Source organism: Capra hircus, chromosome 13, assembly GCF_001704415.2.
Source record: "Capra hircus breed San Clemente chromosome 13, ASM170441v1, whole genome shotgun sequence".
Classification (NCBI taxonomy): Eukaryota; Metazoa; Chordata; class Mammalia; order Artiodactyla; family Bovidae; genus Capra; species Capra hircus.
Window position 1 is genome coordinate 41,498,033 of NC_030820.1, and position 23,689 is coordinate 41,521,721.

The following is a 23,689-nucleotide window of genomic DNA, read 5'->3' on the forward strand; positions in this document are numbered from 1 at the left end:
CAAAGGTGCTTCACAAGTGGCATGCCATCCCTTGTACATGTAGGCGAGACTGAGCCGGACAGCCCTGGGCTAAAGCAGACTCTCAGTCCTGGGACTCTTGCCTCCTGAGTGTAAAGGGCATCTCCACGGGGCTCGGAAAGATGGGGACACAGCAAGTGCAGGGCCTTCCACGGGCTGGAGAGACTCACCCCCACTTAGCAGCCAGGTCCCGGCACAGACAGGTCCTAGGCAGCTATCAGGAAGATCAAGGGTGTGTGTGTGTGTGTGTGTGTGTGTGTGTGTGTGTGTGTGTGTGTGTGTGTGTGTGTGTACACACAGAGGTGTGTGTGTCCTTCCAAAAAGGAAGCATCCGTGGTGGGCAAATGGACTGAATTAGACCTCTCGCAGGTGGCTTCTTTTTGGGCAGATGATGTTAACAGCTGTTCACTTTCCACCTGCAGCAGCGCTGGGAGGGGCCGGTGTGGAGGCAGCAGGGTCCGCTAAGCCTCGGCAGGACGGGAGGGACTCGGCCTGAACCTCTGGTTGAGGAGCCATGGCCAGGATCTGCCCCGGCCTGCTGCTTTGGATGACCATGGCGGCCCTCGCGTCCAGAGGTATCCAAGCCTGGGGTTCGAAGAAGGTGACGAGGGAATTCCAAGACATCTCAGCATCCTACGTGTATGTGCAGCAGGCACTGTGGTTTGCCATGAAGGAGTACAACGAGGCCAGCAAGGACACATATGTCTACAAGGTGATGAACATTCTGAGGTCCCAGGAGCAGGTTAGTGGCTCTCGCTCCCCATCCTTTGTCCCCATGCCCACCTTGGTGGGAGGGCCATTGTCAGCTGAGAGCAGCTGAGAGATACCTGGAGCCAAAATTTATAAACTTTAATTTAGGGGTTTGGGGAAGAAAGTTAATTAAGTTTTCTCTTTTATAATTCTGGGGGTAAAACATAATATATCCATTCAAATAACTTAAAAGTAGTTATAGTCGCATCAGAAAACATAGGTAAGAGCACAGAGGGGCTCTTAAAGGGGCCACGTTTGGGACAGTGTGAGCAGATATCATCCACCCGAGTGTTGACGAGGATGCGTTGTAACACAGTGAACAAGCAAACAAACTCCACACCCAGCTTTCATTGTAAGTAGGAACCAAGGCAGAAGGGAAGATTCCTCTTTACAAAAAAATGGCTACTTAGAAATGCGAAAGAATAGGAAACTAGAAAGTCACCTTTTGCAACCACCATGGTGATAACAAACTCAGGCAAAGATCAGTGATGAATCTGCCATCCAAGATGGAGAGAAGTAAGGGGAAGGGGCCATAGCTACAGGGACTGCTTGTTAATTAATTACAACCAGAACACACGGGACAAACTGACACCACGTGCCTCTGATGGGACATCACTGCAAGGACATGGCACCACTTGTATACCGTGTTCCCACCCCAAATGTGTGAAGTGTTCATGAGGGACAATTAGACAAGTCCATGTTACGGGGTGCTGCTTCCCAGGTGATGTTCGTGGTAAAGAACCCCTCTGCCAATGCAGGAGACATAAAAGACGCGAGTTCAATCCCTGGGTCAGGAAGATCCCCTGGAGGAGGGCATGGCAACCCATTCCAGTATTCTTGCCTGGAGAACCCGCATGGACAGAGGAGCCTGGCGGGCTACAGTCCATGGGGTCACAAAGAATCGGACACAACTGAACTGGCTGAGCACACACACAAGCATATTACGGGGCATTCTCTAAGACCGCTTCAAAATATCAGTGCTGTAGATTTCAAGGAAAATAATACTGATGAACCTATTTGCAGGGCAGGAATAAAGACACAGACGTCGAGAATGCACTTGTGGACAGAGAGAGGGAAGGAGAGGGTGGGACAGATTGAGAGAGTGGCGCTGATGTATACACACTGCCATGTGTAACGTAGATAGCTAGTGGGAAGGCGCTATATGGCACAGGGAGCTCAGCGTGGAGCTCTGTGACAACAGAGGGGTGGGATGGGGCGTCAGAGGGAGGTCCAAGAGGGAGGGGATATATGTACACATATAGCCAGTTCACGCTGCTGTGCATCTTGTTGTACAGCAGAACCTAACGCAACATTGCAAAGCAATTATACTCCAATTTAAAAATTGATAAAAATTTAAATATCAGTGCTGTGAAAAATGGGGGTAGAGCAGGAAATGGTTCTCATGAAAGGAAATTTAGGAAGCATGATGATAAAGGCAAGATGTGTTTCTGTGTTGTCTCTTGGATTTAAAATAATACCAGGGACTTCCCTGGTGGTTCAGTGGCTAAGACTCCATACTCCCACTGCAGGGAACCTGGGTTCATATCCTGGTCAGGGTACTAGATTTCACATGCCACAACCAAGACCTGGTACAGCTAAATAAACAAACAAACAATAAAATAAGGCCATAAAGGATGCTCTTAGGGCAGCTGGAGGTTGGAATATGGACTGTGTCTTGGAGGAACCAGCACTGTGTTTCCTGAGAAAGAGTGTTGTCCTGCTGTCTATGCAGGAGCCCAAGGTGGGGTTGTTGGGGTGCAGGAAGCAGTAGTCACAGGCGCAGAAGGTGATGTGCCATGGATGACGCTGGCCTGACCCACACCTCTCCTCCACTCACCCCATCTTCCCTCCAACCTGTACTACCCACCTTCCAGCCACCACCAACCTGCCTCCTTTTCCAGCTTCCTTACATGGGCAGAAGTTTCACTCAGTGTCCTGACCCCCTAAGAGGTTGGGACACCTGACACCTCATCCATCTGCACAGGCTGTGGGTCCTGGGCTCCCTCTGGTTCTCTCTGTGGCCCCAGTTGTGTGCTTTGTGTTTTTAGGAAGCAACACCTGGGCCAGGATGTGCATTCACCAATGGGTGGCTGAATTAAAACCCCACATCCCTAGGGGCTCAGATTTAATAGCTGCTCTTAATGAAGTTCCTGCCTTTCCTGGGACTAGTCCATTTTTCTTAATCTGTGCTCTGTGTTTATATAAATAGAAATAGATGGCTCTGATTTATAGGCTGATATTTAATCTCCTGGGCTTCTCTGGTAGCTCAGTCAGTAAGAATCCTCCTGCAATGCAAGAGGCCAGGGTTGGATCCCTAGGTTGGGGATCCCTGGAGGAGGGCACGCAACCCATTCCAGTATACTTGTCTGGAGAATCCCCATGAACAGTGGAGCCTGGTGGGCTACAGTCCATAGGGTCGCAAAGAGTCAGACACAACTTAGTGACTAAACCACCATTTAATAATAAAATAAACCAAAGACCCACATATCTCAAGACTTACATATCATTTCATACTGTTCACTGGTTCTTTTCATGAATGTCCATTTTATTTCTTAGTTCACTGTCAGCTCTAGAATTCAGGTAAGGATACAAAAATATCAAGTGGAAACAGGTTAAAAAAGAGGCTAGGAGAGAGGTGTTTTAAATTCACTTGAAAACATATTGAAGAGAGGAGTAAGGAAGAATATACTTTCCCCAAACAAAAGCGAACAGAAAAATACTGGGTGACAATTCAGATGAAACTTAACAAAATACCCACAGGCCCTGTAGATGGAAAATTGGTCTTTTCCACTGAATGACTTAACTTAAAACTATGAAGATATTTATCAGCAGTTGTCACTCACAGCCTGCAGCCAAATCTGGCCCATGGCCCTTCTTAGTACATCCCATGAGATATGAATGAATATAAGAAACAAAAGGAGACTATTTTGTGACATATGAAAATTATACTGAAACTTATGTCCATAAATACAATTTTATTAGGACACTGCCAGGCACACTTTTTGAATGCCGTCTGGGCTGTATCTGTGCTGCAAAGCCTGGAATATTTCCTCTCTGGCCCTTAAAGAAAAAGCGTGTAGCTACATGCTCCAGTTCACAGAGGAGGAAACAGGCAGAGAGAAATTTAGAAACCTGCCCAGGGTCACACAGCTACTAAGAGAAGAGCCAAGATTTAAACCCAGGCTGTCTTCTCTTAATCCACTGATGCTACTGCCTCTGAATGATGCCAGCTGGGCCAAAGATACGACAGTGCAGCCAGCCAGGAGGGCACAGTGTCACAGGAGGCCAACGGAGTCAGAGAGGCCTGGCCATGGCGGGAGTGAGGGGCTGAATCCACAGCTGGACTCTCATTTGCCTCCCTTTCCTGGGCAATCAGGGGCAAAGGTGGGGCCGGGGGTCTGTCAGTGGTTGTTGAGGATGATTTAGGGAAGTCTGTTTTTTTGGTAATTTTCACTTGGAAATTTACTCAAATACAAAGCACTCATTCTTAACTGAGCATAGATTTTGCTCTTCAGGGCATTTTTGGCCATAGCCTGAGATGTTTCTGATCATCACAACTGAAGAGGCTGCTACTGAGATTTGAGGAATGGAGTCCAGTAATGTGGGTCATCATGCCTCAGGCATAGCAGGGCCCCCACAGCCAAGAAATTCAAATGCCAACAGCCCCAAAGTGCCAACAGCCCCAAATGCCAACAGCACTGGAAAACTTGATATCCAGTCCTGAAAAATGTGCTTGGGGTACATTTGGAAGTAGTTTTGAAAGTGACCACTGATTTCTTTACATACCCCGCAGACATCAATCCTGGTGGGCACCCCTGCAGGTGTCCTTTCACACACTTAGTGCATAGCTGAAAATTTTAAAGTATGTTTTATACTCGTGAAACCGTACTTAGATTTCTGCCTACACCCATTTTGTTCAATGCCCAGGTGACTTTTCCAGAATTTCCAAAATGGTTACTCTGTTTTCTGAATTATCTCTTATTCTTGTGCACTCAGGTACAGAATCTAACTAACCTGGTCATTCTCTTTAAATATTCTTTCCTTAACGTCTTATAAACTTTGTTTTCCTTTTCAGATTGTTTCTATGTTCTGGCTATCGTACATAGTGCTGCAATGGAACACTGGGGTACATGTGTCTTTCTGAATGATGGTTTTCTCAGGGTATATGCCCAGGAGTAGGATTTCTGGATCATATGGGAACTCTATGCTTAGTTTTTTAAAGGCATCTCCATACTAATCTCCATAGTGGTTGTATCAACTTACATTCTCACCAATAGTGTAGAGCGGTCCCCTTTTCTCCACACCCTTTCTAGGACTTTTGTTTGTAGATTTTTTGATGATGGCTGTTCTGACCTGTGTGAGATGATACTTCATTGTAGTTTTGATTTGCATTTCTCTAATGAATAGTAAGGTCGAGCATATTTTCATTCTTCAATCATGAGAGTGGACATTTACCGTTGCTCATCTGGGTTTCTCTGTTAGGCCTCCTTGAGTACAGGGCTATGGTGGGCTCTGGACAGGGTGGGGGCGGTGAGGGGAGATGCCTGGAAAGTCAGGGATTTGGGAGGGTGTATGACATGGAATAAGGTGTAGATAACTAAAACTGCCAAAGGGAAGCAATATATTCTAAGTGGATTTCACTGAAAATGTTGATTCTTTCCCAAGCTCCAGTGAACAAACCATTAGTTTTCCCAGGAAAATGGTCTTTACGAAATAGATTCCTTGATTTATCTCAATGAGAGCTGTCATTGCTTTAAGATTAAAAATCATAATGAAAAAAATTGAGAAACAGAGAGACAGAGAGAACAAGGTAAGGACCACTTCTGCGTTACCCCAAAACTCTGTTAAAAGAAACTATAGGAGGGAGGGATGTGGGGAGACATCCTTTGCCCCAAGCAGTCAATGACATGTTTGTTTGTCAGAAATGACAACTGATACCACATATTCTTTGATGATCTCTAACTTGAAATGATTCACGGACAGGTCACAGATAGTTTGGATTACCTTCTTGAAGTCGAAATTGAACGGACAAAGTGCAAGAAAACTTCAGGGAGAACTGAAAACTGTTTAGCACAAGAGGATCCCCAAATGCAGAAGGTAGGTGCTGAGACAGCCTTCAGCAATCTTGAATTATCTTGCTTGAAATCACTCATTAGCCTCCAGATTCTTCTTATCTCTTATCTTCTTCTTATCTTTGCCCTTACAGGGCTCATGCAGCTCTTAGAGATTCTCCATTTCAGATCTCCTATAGGTTTTGAACTTATCTGTTTTCTTTATTGAGTCTTAAAAAGGAAGAAAGGGTAACTATCTGATCTCCTTGGGGAAAAGTTTTAAAACCTGATATTATCTTAAATAGTTATAGGCCTGGTTCACGGGAGGTAGGAAATTTAAAAATTTTCCAAAGTATTAAGTAGCTGAAAATCAACTACAGAAGAAAGAAACAAAATCAGCTATAACTACCCTTATGGAAAATTAACTGCTGTCAACTTATTGTTATATTTCCTAGTTTTTTCTATATTTTATATTTGTGTTTTTGTGTAGTAGGGAATTGCACTGCATACTGTTCCATAATTTAAATTTTTACTAAATAATAAAGTCTAAGAATTTCTGAAACTGTATAGTTATTTGAGGGCAGTATCACAGCAGACAGAGACTGCAGCCTTGAAATTAAAAGATGCTTTCTTCTTGGGAGAAAAGCGATGACAAACTTAGCGTATTAAAAAGCAGATCACTCTGCTGACAAAGGTCCGTCTAGTCAAAGCTATGGTTTTTCCAGTAGTCATGTACAGATTTGAGAGCTGGATCATAAAGAAGGCCGAAAAAAATGATGCTTTCAAACTGTGGTACTGCAGAAGACTCTTGAGAGTCCCTTGAACTGCAAGGAGATCCAACCAGTCCATCCTAAAGGAAATCAATTCTGACTATTCATTGGAAGGACTGATGCTGAAGCTGAAGATCCAATACTTTGACTGCCTGAAGTGAAGAGCTGACTTATTGGAAAAGACCTTGACACTGGGAAAGATTGAAGGGGGGAGGAGAAGGGGATGACAGAGGATGATGATTGGATGGCATCACCGACTCAATGGACATGAGTCTGAGCAAGCTCTGGGAGATAGTGAAGGACAGAGAAGCCTAGGACGCTGCAGTCTATGGGGTCACAAAGAGTCGGGCACAAATTAGAGACTGAACAACTGGAACAACTAATGTGTTCCCCAACACTGCCAGAAACCAGCTCAATTCATCCTGATCCCCCGCAACCTGGATGCCCTGCCAGTCTGGACTCAGTTCCTCCATGGCCAGTTTGGGTTCCTGGTTGCTTGGTCCTTTGTCCCCCTCAACCTGACCCCTTAGTCTTTGTTTCTTACACAACTTCAGTTCTACTGAGTGCCACGTTGATGTAATGGAGGTTTTCTCACTTTACATTTTTATTCTGATTGAATAAAGATTTTAGGCAAGAAGAGGGACAGAGTGATCTCACCTAGGTCAGAAGCTGGGAGCACCGCTCTTTCTGCAGGCCCTGTGTCTCCTCCCAGCTCCCCAGCTGCAAGCTTTTCCTGGTGGGACCTGGCCAGATTCTGATCCCCTTTCCAAAGCCAGTAGGACCTCGAGTATTGGTTCTGCCTCCCATGGGAAGGACCTGCTGGGTCTCCAGGGGCTGCAGGAAGTCTGCGTGGGTGGTGGTGGTGGGGGGGAGTCTAGAGCTGGACTGGAGGATTTCTCCAGGCTACTTCATCCTGGGCTCCAATACTTGCTCTCTTGGAGCAAATGGAGCCCTGACTGTGATGCCCTCATATCGCAGGAACATGAACCAAAGTGGCACTCATCTCAGTTGCAAACCTGTCTCCTCAGCCATCAGGTCAACTGTTCAGGGGCCTGTAGGGACATGACTGGCCCCTCCTTAAGCCAAATCTTGACACCCGGAAATAGGAGGTTGTGGTTTTCTTTTTTTAAATTTTTCTTGCTTATGAGTTATTATGCTTTTTATCTCTCCCAGGCATTTTATTGCACCTTTATTGTGGCATCCAAGCCCTGGAAATTTGAACTCAAGATGCTAAAGAAAGAATGCAGTCCTATCTAATGGTCAGCTAGCCACTCTGCCGCTCTCGTGTGCATTTCAAGAAGTGAAGATACTTGTAAAACACTTAAATAAGACATCTGACCTCTCGACTTCCCTTTTGTAGCCTGCTTTCTTTTTGTGCATTCTCCAGGCACGAAGGCTATGGATGCGGTGCTGGTAGGGTAGTATCTTCCGCTTAGTCAGTGCATTCACCTGCGGGGACAGTCTGCTCCCAGTGAATGGAAGAGAATGTGAACCTGTTACCATATTTCACCAAGCTCTGGGCACAAATTACTTTCCACTGACAGCTCTTTGTGTGGAACTAACAGGAAGCCCCACTCCTCCATTGCTTCAGGTGGGGAGTTTCTGCAAGGCCCTGAGGATGCATTGAGAATGTCTGTCCACGGATTTCCACGGAAAGCTCCCTCCCAGGGCTGCAGAAGGCACAGCGTCTTGCTTCAGACGCAGTTTTAACCCCTCCCGATCCAGCCTGGGAGGTAGTTGGGTGACTGGGAGACTTGTGTTTTGCTTTCGGTTCTGAATCGAGGCAGGGAAATGCGAGTGATGGTGCAGGAAGAGAAAGCTGCGTTTGGGCATGTGCCTGCACATGTGTGTGCGTACTCGTGTGTGTGCTCTCAGAGTGGGGCTATGATCTAATGCCTTATGACTGATCACCTACCCTCGGTGCTTCAAGCAGCTTATCTGTTTCACTGTGGCGTCTGTGGGTCAGGGGTCTGGGGTGGTTTGGTTGGTGTCACCGCTCCTGAGGTCACTCTCAGGCTCTCACGGCACTGCCCTGGTCTGAAGGTGAGCCTGGCTCTGGGGAGCCCGCTCCCCAGGCGGCTTGCCCTTGTGGCTACTGGCTGGTGTTGGCTGTGGGCACGTGGTCTCTGCTGTCCTCTGTGGGGGTCTGTCTGCACAGCTGCTGTGTGCTGGGTGAGGCGGACATCTTCCCCCAGACAGAGTGTCCAAAAGTCCAGGTTGGAAGCTATGGCACTCTTGGTGGCCCAGCGTCGGAGGAAATATACGTCACCTCTCTGGGTTGTTGGCCACTTTGATTAACTTCAGTTCAGTGCGGGAGAGAGGGCTGCAAGGTGTGGCGACCGGGAGATGCCAATCAGGGGAGGCTCCCGCCGTGTGTGCGTGTGTGTGTGTGTGTGTGTGTGTGTGTGTGTGTGTCTGTTTGTCTGTCTCTCTGTCTGTGTATCTGTGCATAGGGCTGGGCTGAGATGGTGAAGTGAATTAACAAACGAAAAAGAAGCACTTTCCAGAACATAGTGGTGGACACGACAGCCCTGGAGGGCAGGTCAGGGCCAGCCAGGTAAGTGTGAGCAAGCACACAGGAGCAAGCGGGTACCTACCTGACTGCTGGATGAATCTCCTGGGACTTCTCCTGCAGAACCCGCGGTGGGCGCTTGTGTGGGGCAGACTGGCTGGTGGGGGATCTGAAGCTCCTGAGAGGAGCCTGCAGCCATTGCAGGGCTTGGGAGAGAAACACCTCAGTTCTTTTTTTTAGTAAAGTACAGTGTAACTGACATACAACACTGTTAGTTCCAAGTGTAGAACTTACAGTGATGTAATACTTCTCTACGTTACAAAGTGATAGCCACCATAACTCTAGTTACCATCTGTTATCCTCCAAAGGTGTTAACAACATTATTGACTGTGTTGCCATGCTGGACGGTTCAGCTTCGTGACTCATTCATACCTAGAAGGTTGTCCCTCTTCATCTGTCATACCCATTTCACTGCTCGTCAGCATATGTCATTAGGATTTGGGGGCGGAAAAAGAAAGACTCACAAACGCATTTCCCAGCAGAACATGTTGCTTTCAGGGCTGACTACAGCAAGAGGAACCCAGAGTCCAAATCCCAGGGTGACTCTAGGCCCCTGGGGGTCTGGGGACCGGAAGGGGAGATGCAGCCTGGAGAGCAGACTGAGGCCAAGGAGGCCCCACAGCTGGTCCTGCCCATCACTTGACAGCCCCACCCCCACCTCTGTTTCCATGGGTGAGGTCCAGGGAATCTGCAGAGGTAAGGTCTCCACTTGCTTGTTCCTTTGTGTTCAATACTTATTTATTCTACCCTGAATATTCATTGGAAGGACTGGTGCTGAGCCTGATGCTCCAATATTTTGGCCACCTGATGCAGAGAGCTGACTCATTGGAAAAGACCCTAATGCTGGGGAAGATTGAGGGCAGGAAGAGAAGGGAGGCAACAGAGGATGAGATGGTTGGATGGCATCACCGATTCAGTGGAGATGAGTTTGAGCAAACTCCGGGAGACAGGTCAGGGAAGCGTGGCATGCTGCAGTCCATGGGGTGACAAAGATTCGGACACGACACTGAGCTACTGAACTACAGCAAGGGCTCTGCCTGGACCCTGACACCTGGGAAAGCTGAGGAAAGTGTTGAAATGTTTCCTGGCAGATGAGAAAGTGGCCACAGAGCAAAGCACAGGATCCGGAGGTAGCGCGTTGGCCACTGACGCTGTATTTCCCTCCATGGCCCTCTCAGGGCCCGGCCGTCAGCCTTGGTGATGGCGCCTCGGGCCAGCAGGTTAGCAGCTGGGAAGGCAGAGACCACGCTATAGTCTTGTTTCTGAGCTGTGGGTGAGGCTTGGGGCCCAGCGACCTCGCCTCTACTGGGGGGATGGGGTTGTTGCCCAGGGAGGGACAGCTGGGCCAGAAACCCACTCCCATGATTCCTCAGCACACAGATTCCAGAAAGAGGAAGGGGCCAGGTCGTGCCATCCCAGGCGAGGTGCACAGGGCCAGGGAGGTAGCTCCTCCCTCCACGACGGGTCCCTCCATCTAGGGCTCACGAAGCCAAGCACCCCCAGAGGTCCTCCCTTCTGGACAAGTGGGCCCAGTGGGGCCAGGCAAAGCCAGGCCTTGCAGCCACCTGTGGAGGCAGGACCACTTACACAGCCCCACTCCCATGGCTGACAGCAGCAGCGTCATCCAGGCGGAAACACCAAAGCCCTCAGTACTTATAGTGGGAATTTCTAATAATGTACTTTCACAGCCTTGAGAAATTTCATAGAAATAGCATCTGGAAAAATAGCATATATCAAGAAACTGTGTTGATGATTATTTTCCATGTTTTTCTTAAAATAATAGCCTGTTACAGGCCCCAAGGCCAGACGCAGAAGGGAGTATGACTGGGATCATGAAAGCATGGACCTTGGAATACTGGGTCAGCGTCAGGCATGAACACTGCCTATGCACTTGCTAATTGTTTCCAAAAATTTCCCAGAAGGGAACGGCCCAGGGTAAAAACAAGATCTGGACTATGTCAATGTAGTGTCTTAGGAAAGAGAGATCAAAGAAAGTCTGTAGTCAGCAATCAGGAATAAAAGCTGGATTCCGAGTGGACTCTGCACCTCAGTCCCATAGAGGCAGCAGGCCCCCTGACACTGCAACAGACTTCATGTTCTGTTTTCTATCTCGTTGCTCGCTCCCAGACCTTTAGGGCAACAAGCACCCCCTGCCACTGCCCCAAGGGGTGAGCTCATGAAGGGCCGGCAGCTTCCCCACTTTGGAGCAACCCCAGGGAGACCCTTCCCAGGAGCTGCTTGAGGGGAACAGTGAGGTCGATTCCTTGGAAACATGATGGGGTCACAGTGCCTAAAGGACCCTGAAAGCTTTCTTTGATGGAAGAGCCAGGAGTCAGGAAAGGCCTTGGAAGGAGCAGAAGGAGCGGTCGGGGCGGGAAGGGTCACAGACAGCGGGGTCTGTGACCAGGTAGCAGGGGGACAAGCACACAGCTGTGCCTACGCTGAGCGGTGCCCGCCAACAGTGAGGATGCCTGCAGCCGGGCTCCCCTAGGCCCTGCCTGAGTCCCGGGCTGGAAAGCCAGCCAGACCTGGGTGGAGGACCCTTACATGCTGAAGAGTTCTCACACTGCAAGACTGGCCCCTTCCCCAAGAAAGTCTGCCACACACATGGGAGCAGGTAACACGGGGCTTTCCCTGGGGCTCAGCGGGAAAGATTTTGTCTGCCGTGCCAGGAGCCACGGGTGACACGGGTTTGATCCCTGGGTCAGGAAGATCCCCTGAAGGAGGGCGTGGCAACCCACTCTAGGATTCCTGCCTGGTGAATCCCAAGGACAGAGGAGCCTGGTGGGCTACAGTCCATGGGGTCACAAAGAGTTAGACACAATTGAAATGACTGAGCACGCATGTTCACTCAGGCCACATAGGGAGGAAGGGAGGGAGGGAGAAGGACCACACAACTGCTACCTAGAGTCCCAAGGCAACCACAGGCTTCTCCAGCAAACCTACCTCTGAAGGGCTGCCTGGAGCAGGGATGCTGAAGCCAGAGGCACAGCCCAGATGCACCTGTGCAGACTGTTCCACCTGTGGTGGCTCGGGTGTGTGAAGGGGAGAGACCCATCCTCAGGCCCAGCCGGCTGCCCTGCTAGAAGGACAGCCCCAGCTGCCCAGCCCTCATCCTCTGGAACCAGGCTGCACAAGGCTGCTTGCAGTGCTGATGTTTAATGACTAGTTCTACGGGATGACATGGACAAGAGGTGTGTCCACATGGCCTGGGTGTGACACCCAGACAGGTGCTCAACCAGAGAACAGAACCAGAGCTGCTCGGACACCGAAGGGACACGGCAGGGTGGCAGGGATGCCCCCCAGGTGGGGGTGTGGTCTCACTCAGCGGAGCCCTCCAAGCAGGTGTCGTTCAGGACTTTAGACTTTGTTCTCCATGGGTCAGCGGCGATCATAAAGTGTCCGTCTGTGGGAACAAGCACAGGGACAGAGTGTGGGGAGGCAGCCTCGGGAAGCTGGTATCTCCAGCTCTAAAGCTGCATCCACCCTACCTGCCTGCCCCAGGTGGCCCCCGGGAGCAGCCCCAAGCTCATCCTAGATGTTCCCGACCTGGGACCCTCTGCTGACCCTAGAGGCACCTGGGTCACTCTGCCCTGCCAGGCCTGTGATCTCCAGGGCCTCCTCCCCCCGACACTAGGATGTCCCACATGATCCATGCCCCCAGTGTCCCACCGGGTCCTCTGACCTGACCCAGGCTTGTTCAGGGGCGAGGCTCACCCACCTGGTCACCTGGAGCAGGAGCAGCAGGGTAGGGCCTAGGAGGGAGAGCAGGGGACTCAGCCTCCATCCATCCAGCTCTGGGCAGGAGGACCACTCAGCCACAGAGATGCTGCCCCTCCCTCACATACTCCTTCTCCTGAAGGCGGGGCGGGGCGGGGGTGACAACCAGGGAGGGGACATCTCACCTTCCACCCAGGGACCCGGACCATGTGGTCAGGAACAGTCTAACCCCAGGGGGACCTGGGATGCAGCAGCAGATATGGGACCAGTGAGCAGACAGGCCAGGGGCATATGAGTGACCAGTGACCCCTGGGCTGGCCTGCCTGGCTGGCCTCCATCCTGCAGACGACCCCTCAGTGTCCTTTGGAATGCCGTCACCATCACTGCCCACACCGCCTGCCCTGATGCAGTGTCCATGGCCCTGTAACCTGAGGGTGGCTGGTGTGTCTTACATTGTTCACGTCTGGAGTTGCTTGAAAAGGACAGTTGTCGATGTCTTCGTCAAATTTCCCACACCTGGTTCAGGTGAACTCCAGCTCCATGGAGAACACCAGGCCGACGTCCACCTGGATTTGGACAGACACTGAAGTGGACATAGCCCTCCTGCCCCCCTTACGTGCCTGGCAGGTAGATCCACACAGTGGAGGCAGGACAGGGGTCTTTGCAGGAGGGGCTTGACTGCCAGTTTACTGGATAAATCTGGGCTGAGAAATGGATATCCCCTTTTGCACCCTGTTGTGACTACTTTCACCTGTCCTACAGCGAGCAAGGAGCCCCATGGAGCTGCAGTATGCTCTCACACACACATGCACACTCAGGCACACACAAGCACACACAGGACTGGGAGTGCTCCTTCTGAAGAATGTTCTTGGCGTTTTCGTCTGCAGGCCACGTGAAAACCACACACCCCTGGTTACATTCTGCACAGATTCCATTGCTAGGAGAACGTTTTAGGATGAAGAAGGCCATCTGGGATGAGTATAAATCACACTGGATCACTGAAACACGGACATCACCGTATGTAAATTAGATGACCAGGGCATGTTCGCTGTATGCAGCAGGGCGCCCAAAGCTGGGGCTCTGGGACTACCCAGAGGGAGGGGGTGGGGAGCGAGGTGGCGGGGGTCACGAAGAGGGAGATACATGTATACCTGTGGCTGATTCATGTTGATGTAAGATAAGGACCATCACAATATTATAAAGTAACTATCCTCCAATTAAAATAAATACATTAACTTTAAAAAATCACACTGGATCCATATAGACGGAGGCCCAGAAGGAGCCCACAGCACATGGACTCTGAGGAGAGGCTGTGAGCTCCCAGAGGCCCCTCAGAACCAGGGGGCCATGGCTCCTGACGCTCCAGGCGCTTTCCCCCTCCTGCTATTCCTACATCTCTGTCTCTCTCTGTGTGTTTTGTAAATTAACCTTTTTTAATGTTATTTCCTTGAAATCTTTTCTGAATCTCTTTAGTATTTTCTGTCTGCCTCTTTAAAAAAAAAAAAAAAAAAGGTAAGTAGCCTTATCCCCTTACAGTCTATATTTTGGTCATTCTTCTTTAAACAAGCTCAAATATAATGAAAACTGAAAATACATTTTACATGTGGATAGACTGATGGAGATTTAAAACACTCCCAAGTTATTTCTTTTCTAAAAACTGAAACTAACACAACAGGTTGTATTTCCCTCTATTTTATGGGCTTCAGATGATGATCGAGACCCCTTGTTAAGCACCCCCCCACCCCTGCCAGACCCTCATTAACAGCAGGTGTGTACCAGCAGCAGGGGAGGGTACCTACAGGATCCTTCCACGATCGCAGTACACGCACCACTTTGTAGGCGTTCCTGCCCTGGTTCGTCAGGTTGTACATGTGCAAGGCATACTCCATGGTGGCAGGGAGGTAGTTCTTCAAGAGTCTCTCTTCATCATCTCCCTCTTTCTCTGCAGGACCCCAGATGTGACTCCCCAGGGGCTGGGGACCTAAGAGAAGCAGGAGCAGGGTCCAGGGCCGAGCCCACTTGCACCTCCACTGCCAGCCCAAAATGGCTGCTGCCCCCAGCCACCCAGGCTTCACCCTTCCCCGTCTCCGGCTCCCACCCGGCCTCCCTGGGCATTGGTCCAGTCTACCTGCTCCAGGACATACTCCTCCCCTGGTCCGCCCCTCTGGTCTGACACTCTGTCCCTTCCCTCTCATGACCCTGCCTCCTCCATCCCAAGCTGATAACATTGCCTCCTGTCCAGGAGAGAGAGCGAGACCCAGGCAGGGTGGATTGGGAAGGACCAACCGTGGAGAAAGGTCTGCTGCTGCTGAACTCCAGCCTCACGCCCATCTTGGCATCTCATGAGGGTCAGAGGCTTATGGGGTACCCCAGACTTGGATGCTGAATCAAGGGCACAGTTGCAAGGAGTGTGAGTAGAAGGCGGTCCTGGGACGCAGCAGCAGGTGAGGGTTGGAGAGACCAAGACGGACAGAGCCAAAGAGGATGAGTGGCCAGGAGTCAGCTCTGTGGGTGACAGAAGGTGGTCTGCAATGGCTGGGAAGGACTCTAAAAGGCCTGCCTGAGAATCACTGGCCTGGAACGTGGGGGCTTTGGCTCTGTGGGAACAGGCTTCCCTGGGCTTCTACTTTCTTGGTGCTCCTCCCCGCTGCAGGCAGACTGGCCTCGTGACAGAGACACGAGGAAGAAAGGAGGTGATGACAGCGGCCATCGGCCACAGGCCAGGGAAGGGCACCCGTGGTAGCAGCCTCCAAGAGGAGTGGGGGTTGGCAAAACTGGGCATTGGACTGGGAATCAAATGCCAGGGGAGTCAGTGACAGAGGAGGGAGCTAGGGGATCCGAAAGACATCACATCATCAGTGCCTGGTCATTTTATCATGAACACAGCCAGGTACGAGTGCTACCAGTGACGGAGCTCTGACAAAGGGGTGAGGAGGGGTGTGAAGAAGCCACGTCCAGGTCCGTGACACCCCCATGGGCTCATCAGGACAGCCACGTGCAGACCCCAGCAGTGATTTCAGCCCCATAATTATCAAGGATCCCCGAGTGTCGTCCAGGGAGAAGGCCAGCAAGAGAGGGTGGGGCACAAGACTCGCGCAGGGGGTTGCTGGGAGCCCTGGATGGAAATGAAGGACAGATCCCTCCTCCAGCCTGTCCACCTGGGTCACCCCAACGCCCTCCCCTCACTCCCTGGGGACCAGATGGATCCCCCTCCCCACCCCACACGGAGTGGGCTCCCCCCATGCGGGAGCTGCTGCCACTGTCTCTTCTGGACCTCAGAACCATGGGGGTAGCCAAGCCAGGTTCCTGCTCACGTTAGGACACGCATGCAGACCTGTCCCCGCTAAGTGTAGAAATCCACAAAAGCCTCTTCCTGCGGAACAATTTCCCCACTTCCATCACTAGTCAAATGGCATCTTGAAGAAAGTCCACGGCACTGGTCCAGCTCACAACAGGATGGAGTGCTGTGGCCGCCATAGCGACTGAGCCTTGGGATGGGCAAAAGAAACCTCGTCTATCACGAGCTCTAATGCTCCAAAGGATAAAGATAATGTGGTATGAATACACATGGAATACTACTCAGCCGTGAAAAAGGACCCGGTTCTTCTAACGCAGCAATGTCGACAGACATAGAGAATATTATGCTGAGAGACATAAGTGAGAGAAAAAGAGACATGCTCTGTGCCAACCTACATGTGGAACCCCCAATATTAATTCAAACAAATCTGTATGAAAAACAGAAACAGATTCACTGATACGGGAAGAAACTAGTGGTTACCAGTGCAGAGAAGAAGGAGGAGGGGCAAATTAGAGGTAAGGGATTAAGACAGACGAAGCACACACAGTATACAACAGATAAGCTACAAAGACTATGGAATAACACAGGGAAATACATTCGTTTTCTTGTAATAACTTTGAGTGGAGTACTCTTGATGAGGGTGAAAGAGGAGAGTGAAAAAGCTGGCTTAAAATTCAACATTCAAAAAAACTAAGATCATGGCATCTAGTCCCATCACTTTCTGGCAAATAGATGGGTAAAAAGTGGAAATAGTATCCGATTTTATTTTCGTGGGCTCCAAAATCATTGCAGACAATGACTACAACCATGAAATTAAAAGATGCTTGCTTCTTGGAAGGAGAGCTTTGACAAATCCAGACAGCATACTAAAAAGCAGAGACATCGCTTTGCTGACAAATGTTCCATATGAACAAAGCTATGGTTTTTTCAGTAGTCATGTACAGATGTGAGAGTTGGATCATAAAGAAGGCTGAGCACCAGAGAACTGATGCTTTCAAACTGTAGTGCTGGAGAAGAATCTTGAGAGTCCCTTGGACAGTAAGGAGATCAAACCAGTCCAACCTAAGGGAAATCAACCCTGAATATTCATTGGAAGGACTGATGCTGAAGCTGAAGCTCCAATACTTTGGCCACCATTGGAAAAGACCCTGATGCTAGGAAAGACTGAGGGCAGGACGAGAAAGGGGAGACAGAGGATGAGATGATTGGATGGCATCACCAATTCATTGGACATGAGTTTGAATAAATGTGAAGAACAGGTAAGCCTGGCTGGTTGCACTCCATAGGGTTGCAAAGAGCTGGACATGACTTAGTGACTGAACAACAACAATAGCAACAATGTACATACACCTCTGTGTGTGTGTGTTAGTTGCTCAGTCCTGTCCCACTGCTAATATTAAATCAACTATAATTCAATAAAAAATGTATAGAAAAACTGTCACCCTAAAATTCCTTGTAATAGCTGTAATTAGAAACTTTTCAATTCTTAGGCATTGACTAAATAAGAGAATGAGTTTTGAGTGTTAGGAAGACACCAGCTCTGAGACTGTCTGTGCCAGGGGCAGGAAGGGGACAGGCTGGCAGGATCAAAGCCTCTCCTCTCCTCACACAGGTACCACCTACTCATGGAGGCTGGACTTGTGGAAACCCACTTTTTTCTCTGTCCCTAGGCAAGGTAGTTTGACCCTTCCCTGATCAGTGTGGCCCCCAGAAGCCAGTCTCAAGCCCGCAGCCCCCAGCCCACAAGTGCCTGACTGCTCGATGTGACTCTGCTCCAACCACTCCTGGGGGACTTTGAACGGGGCTACCTAGTCAGGTCAGCACCATCCCCTGGGAGCCAGCTAAGATCCTCAAGGGTCAGGATCCCAGGGATGGACAAGGCCCAGGGTCTGGGGCGTCCACAGGCCTCCACGGGTGCTGGGCCCCTCTGGAATTCTCAAGTAGCTGTGGACGGAGCCTAAATGTCTGTTGCAGAGGCACAGGGCCGAAGTCTTGTCTGGAAAGAGTGTGCTGTGTTGTGGTCCCAGGGCTGCTTTGTGCCCCAGCTGGAGGCAGTGAGGGTCTCTTCTGTGAAATGGCCCCTCCCTGCTCACAGGGAGTTGTGTGTCCCTGAGCTGTGACCGTGAGGCCTCCAGAGGGCGCCAGCATTCCCTGAGGACACAGCTCAGCTCCTGAGCACATGAGCTTCCCTGCTCTCTGCTTCCCCCTCATCCCTCCCCCTCCTCTGGGGACAGCCCCCAACAAAGGGGACAGTGACAAAGGGGACAGCGAGGGCCCGCTGAGTGTCGTGGCCACCCCGCCTGGGACACCTCTGACGGAAGGTGTCTCCATCAGCTGGCCAGGCGCCAGGCTGAGAACCCAGGAGCTGAGGGGTCCTGTCAAGGGAGACTCAGGGATTCTGCGGGAAGCTCCTGGGTCCAGGACCTGCAAACCCTGCCCCCACCCCACCCCGGCACCCGCCCAGGGGCCTGGGAGCCTGTGTTCCAGAACCCGAGGGCACTGGGGGCCACAGGGATGGGGACACATCTGCACCTGAAAGACCCCAGCCCTCTGCTGCTTTCTTGGTGGGAAGACACTTCACCTCCGGGCAGGCCGCCTGCCGTCACCCACAGCCTGACTCCGGGACACTCATCCTCTTTGGTTCCATCCCTCCTTGTGTCTCTGACCCTCACCAACTGCTGTGTCCCGGGACCTCCTTCCACTCACTCTCCTTGCAACTGTGCCCTTGATTCAGCATCCAAGTCTGGGGCACTCCGTAAGTCCCTGATCCCCCTGAGATGCCAAGGGGGGTGTGGGCTTCCTCCACGGTTGGTCCTTCCCAACCCACCCTGCCTGGGTCTCACTCTCTCTCCTGGACAGGAGGCAATGTTATCAGCTCGGGATGGAGGAGGCAGGGTCATGAGAGGGAAGGAACAGGGTGTCAGACCGAGGGGCGGACCAGGGGAGGAGTATGTCCTGGAGCAGATAGATGGGACCTGTGCCCAGGGAGGCCGGGTGGGAGCCGGAGACGGGAAGGGTGAAGCCTGGGTGCAGCAGTCATGATGGGCCGACAGCGGAGGTACAGGTGGGCTCAGCCCTGGACCCTGCTCCTGCTTCTCTTAGGTCTACAGCTCCTGGTGACTCATGGCTGGCGTCCCCAAGGGAACGAGAATAGTAAAAACAGAGATATCTTGAGGCTTTACTTTCCTGCCGTCGTGGAGTATGCCTTACATATGTACAACCTGAAGAGCCAGGATAGGAATGCCTACAAAGTGGTGCGTGTACTGCGGTCGTGGCCGGAGTGGGTAGGTACCATATTTTCCCCACTGCTGGCCTCATCCGCTGTTACTCGGGTCGGGAGAGGGTGTCATCAGAGGATTTCAATCATCATTTGACAACCATAAAATAGAGGGAAATACAGCCTATTGGGTTAGTTTCAGTTTTTATTGAAAAAAGATAATAATAATGGGAATTTTTCAAACTCTGGGAGGTGTGTTTTCAGTTTTGTCATTTTTCACCTTGTTTTATGAAGAATAAGCAAAATATGAAGTATGAGGGGATGAAACTATTTATTTTTTTAAAAAAAAAGAGCCAGACAGAAAACCCTGGATTAGAGATTTAGAATCGACTTCATGGAAATAACATTAAACTAGGCTCATTTAGGAAAATCAGAGAGAGAGAGAGAAGGGAAAGCAGCTGGAGGCCCCTCGTCCTGAGGAGCCTCTGGGCATTCAGGGCCTCTCCTCTGACCCCATGTGCTCCGGGCTCCTCCTCCGTGGATTGAGCATGATTTACACTCTTCCCAGACCAAGTTCTAAATCCTAAAATGTTCTCATGGCAATGGAATCTGCAGAACACGACCAGGGGTGCAATTTTCACATGCACTGCAGACAGAAAGGCCAAGAGCATTCTGCAGAAGGAGCAATTCCAGTCCTGTGTGTGGCCACGTGCGGATGCGTACCTGTGCTTTGTGTGAGCGCCTGGGTGGGGGGAACACGCTGGGGCAACACCCCCTCTGCACCTCTGGACTGAGTGACAGAAGGAAGGCAGAGGGCTCTCCACACGGCCCCAGCTTCCCTCCAGGGACAGGAGCGGCTCCCGCCTGGCCCTGCTGCCCCGCTGCCCCCAGCTGGGTCTCTGCCTGCAGTCTCTGGCCTGGAGTGCAAGACTGACTCAGTGTTGAGAATAAAGGCCAGGCTAGAGTCGGGGGGCACTGCGAGGCCTAAAGTCCAGGCAGTGGAGAAGACAGATCACTTTGTGAGAGGGAGGATGCTTCTTGGAGTCATTGTCCCAGTCCTGTGAATGTGCCTGCGTGCTTGTGTCCTTGTGTCTGTGTGTGTTGATATGTGCGTGTGTTTGTCTGTGTGCATGTGTGTGGATGTGTGTTTGCGTGTGTGTGTGTGTGAGTGTGTGGATGTGTGTCTGTGTGTGTGGATGTGGATGTGTGTGTGAGTGTGTGTCTGTGTGTATGTATGCATGGATATGTGTGGCTGTGTGTATGGATATGCATGTGTCTGTGTGTGGATGTGTGAGTATGGATGTGTGTGGATACGTGTGTATGAGAGGAGAAAGCATCCACTTCACATTCTGAACAGAGAGAAGAAAAAGGCCTGGTGTTCTCCATGGAGCTGCAGTTTGCCCGAACCAGGTGTGGGAAATTTGACGAAGACATCGACAACTGTCCTTTTCAAGCAACTCCAGACGTGAACAATGTAAGACACACCAGCCACCCTCAGGTTACAGGGCCATGGACACTGCATCAGGGCAGGCGGTGTGGGCAGTGATGACGACGGCATTCCAAAGGACACTGAGGGGTTGTCTACAGGATGGAGGCCAGCCAGGCAGGCCAGCCCAGGGGTCACTGGTCACTCGTATGCCCCTGGCCTGTCTGCTCACTGGTCCCATATCTGCTGCTGCATCCCAGGTCCCCCTGGGGTTAGACTGTTCCTGACCATGTGGTCCATGTGGTCCAGGCCCCTGGGTGGAAGGTGAGATGTCCCCTCCCTGGTCGTCACCCCCACCCCACCCCGCCTTCGGGAGGAGTGTGTGAGGGAGGAGCAGCATCTCCGTGGCCGAGTGGTCCTCCTGCCCAGAGCTGGATGGATAGAAGCTGAGCCCCCCTGCCCTCCCTCTCAGGCCCTACCCTGCTGCTCCTGCCCCAGGTGACAAGCGGGTGGATAAGACTGATACACCCCTGGATAAGACTGATACAGGTCAGAGGCCCTGCTGGGACACTGGGGGCATGGGTCGTGTGGGACATCCTGGTGTCATGGGGAGGAGTCCCTGGAGATCACAGGTCTCGCAGGGCAGAGTGACCTGCCCACCCAAGAAGGTAGGGTTTGCTGGATGCCAGATTTATGGCTGGAGACGCCAGCGTCACAAGTCCCTCCCCCCTACTCTGTCCCTGTGCTTGTTCCCACAGACCATCACCTGCTTCTTCACTGTCGACGCTGAACCCTGGAAGACAGAGTTCCAACTCCTGAACGACACCTGCTTGGAGGGCTCCGCTGTGTGAGACCACACCCCAGCCTGGGGGGCACCCCTGCCGCCCTGTCGTGTCCCTTCAGTGTCCAAGCGGCTCTGGTTCTGTTCTCTGGATGAGCACCTGTCTGGGTGTCGCACCCGGGCCATACGGACACGCCTCCCTGTTCATGTCACCCCATAGAACTGCTCATTAAACGTCAGTATTGCAAGCAGCCTTGTGCAGCCTGGTTCCAGAGTGTGGGGGCTGGGCAACTGGGGCCGTCCTCCCCGCAGGGCAACTGGCTGAGCCCTGGGGATGCGTGTCTCCCCCTTAGACACGTGAGCCAGCTGCCGGTGGCACAACCTAGGAGCACAGGTGTGTCTGAGCTGTGTCTCAGTCTCATGGGATGAGCATGATCCTTAGAGGGATGTTGGCATGGCCAGACAGGCAACCCTCAGTGCAGGGTGGACCAGACAGGGTCTTGGGCCCCTCAGCACATGCCCAGGGGCTTGCTCATACACATCCACTGATCTGGGAAGCTACAGGAGGGGGGAATGTAGGAGGGGCTCCAGCCTCCACTCAGATGGGCCCACCTACCACAAGCTGCAGTGTCTCCTGGAGCCTCTTAAAAATATGCAGCTTCCCAGGGTCTCTGGACCTTTGGAGCAGCAGGTGCGTTTCCTCTATGCCCAGGGCCCCTGGGACACTCAGAGCTGAGAATGGCTGCTGATGCTGTGGAGACTCTGGAAGGGTCTCCCAGAACAGGACTAAGCAGGCCCGTCTGTCAGGGGAGAAGCAGGAGCAGGGTCCAGGGCTGAGCCCACCTGTACCTCCGCTGTCGGCCCATCATGGCTGCTGCACCCAGGCGCCCAGGCTTCACCCTTCCCGTCTCCGGCTCCCACCCGGCCTCCCTGGGCACGGGTCCTGTCTATCTGCTCCAGGACATACTCCTCCCCTGGTCTGCCCCTCTAGTCTGACACCCTGTTCCTTCCCTCTCATGACCCTGCCTCCTCCATCCCGAGCTGATATCATTGCCTCCTGTCCAGGAGAGAGAGCGAGACCCAGGCAGGGTGGGTTGGGAAGGACCAGCCATGGAGGAAGCCCAGCCACATGCCCCCCTTGGCATCTCAGGGGGATCAGAGACTTATGGAGTGCCCCAGACTTGGATGCTGAATCAAGGGCACAGTTGCAAGGAGAGTGAGTGGAAGGAGGTCTCGGGACACAGCAGTTGGTGAGGGTCAGAGACACAAGGAGGGACGGAACCAAAGAGGATGAGTGGCCCGGAGTCAGGCTGTGGGTGACGGCAGGCAGCCTGCCCGGAGGTGAAGTGTCTTCCCACCGAGAAAGCAGCAGAGGGCTGGGGTCTTTCAGGTGCAGATGTGCCCCCATCCCCGTGGCCCCCAGCGCCCTCGGGTTCTGGAACACAGGCTCCCAGGCCCCTGGGCGGGTGCCGGGGTGGGATGGGGGCAGGGTTTGCAGGTCCTGGACCCAGGAGCTTCCCGCAGAATCCCTGAGTCTCCCTTGACAGGACCCCTCAGCTCCTGGGTTCTCAGCCTGGCGCCTGGCCAGCTGATGGAGACACCCTCCGTCAGAGGTGTCCCAGGTGGGGTGGCCACGACACTCAGCGGGCCCTCGCTGTCCCCTTTGTCACTGTCCCCTTTGTTGGGGGCTGTCCCCAGAGGAGGGGGAGGGGTGAAGGGGAAGCAGAGAGCAGGGAAGCCCATGTGCTCAGGAGCTGAGCTGTGTCCTCAGGGAACTGGCTCCCTCTGGGGGCCTCGCGGTCACAGCTCAGTTTAGTTCAGTCCTATCGACTGACTCTTTGCAACCCCATGGACTGCAGTATGCCAGGCCTCCCTGTCCATCACCAACTCTGGGAGCGAACTCAAATTCATGTCCATCAAGTCGATGATGCCATCCAGCCATCTCATCCTCTGTCTTCCCCTTCTCCTCCTACCTTCAATCTTTCCCAGCATCAGGATTTTTTTCCAATGAGGCAGTTCTTTGCATCAGGTAGCCAAAGTATTGGGGTATCAGCTTCAGCATCAGTCCTTCCGACACATATTCAGG

General features: G+C 51.9%; 3 protein-coding genes across 3 annotated transcripts; 2 read left to right on the plus strand and 1 right to left on the minus strand.

The window, feature by feature from the left end:
- Positions 572-7,846, plus strand: LOC102183975 (cystatin-13-like). Its single transcript, XM_005688123.2, has 3 exons — positions 572-760; positions 5,752-5,865; positions 7,763-7,846. The coding sequence occupies exons 1-3, from the start codon at positions 572-574 to the stop codon at positions 7,844-7,846; spliced, it is 387 nt and encodes a 128-aa protein (XP_005688180.1).
- On the minus strand, positions 12,482-22,469 carry LOC102184257 (cystatin-9). The gene is given in 5 exon segments (XM_018056856.1): positions 12,482-12,567; positions 12,740-12,794; positions 13,334-13,464; positions 14,677-14,906; positions 22,453-22,469. Coding segments are annotated over 5 exon segments (519 nt in total).
- Positions 19,165-21,847, plus strand: LOC102173758 (cystatin-9-like). The gene is made up of 3 exons (XM_018056888.1): positions 19,165-19,463; positions 20,727-20,870; positions 21,581-21,847. The coding sequence occupies exons 1-3, from the start codon at positions 19,218-19,220 to the stop codon at positions 21,671-21,673; spliced, it is 483 nt and encodes a 160-aa protein (XP_017912377.1). The 5' UTR covers positions 19,165-19,217; the 3' UTR covers positions 21,674-21,847.

Coding starts and splice junctions, on each gene's coding strand:
- LOC102173758 (XM_018056888.1), top strand. CDS start 19,218: ATGATGGGCCGACAGCGGAGGTACAGGTGGGCTCAGCCCTGGACCCTG. Junction 19,464..20,726: donor TGCGGTCGTGGCCGGAGTGG/GTAGGTACCATA, acceptor GTATGAGAGGAG/AAAGCATCCACTTCACATTC. Junction 20,871..21,580: donor CAACTCCAGACGTGAACAAT/GTAAGACACACC, acceptor TTGTTCCCACAG/ACCATCACCTGCTTCTTCAC.
- LOC102183975 (XM_005688123.2), top strand. CDS start 572: ATGGCGGCCCTCGCGTCCAGAGGTATCCAAGCCTGGGGTTCGAAGAAG. Junction 761..5,751: donor TTCTGAGGTCCCAGGAGCAG/GTTAGTGGCTCT, acceptor ATTCACGGACAG/GTCACAGATAGTTTGGATTA. Junction 5,866..7,762: donor AGGATCCCCAAATGCAGAAG/GTAGGTGCTGAG, acceptor TATCTCTCCCAG/GCATTTTATTGCACCTTTAT.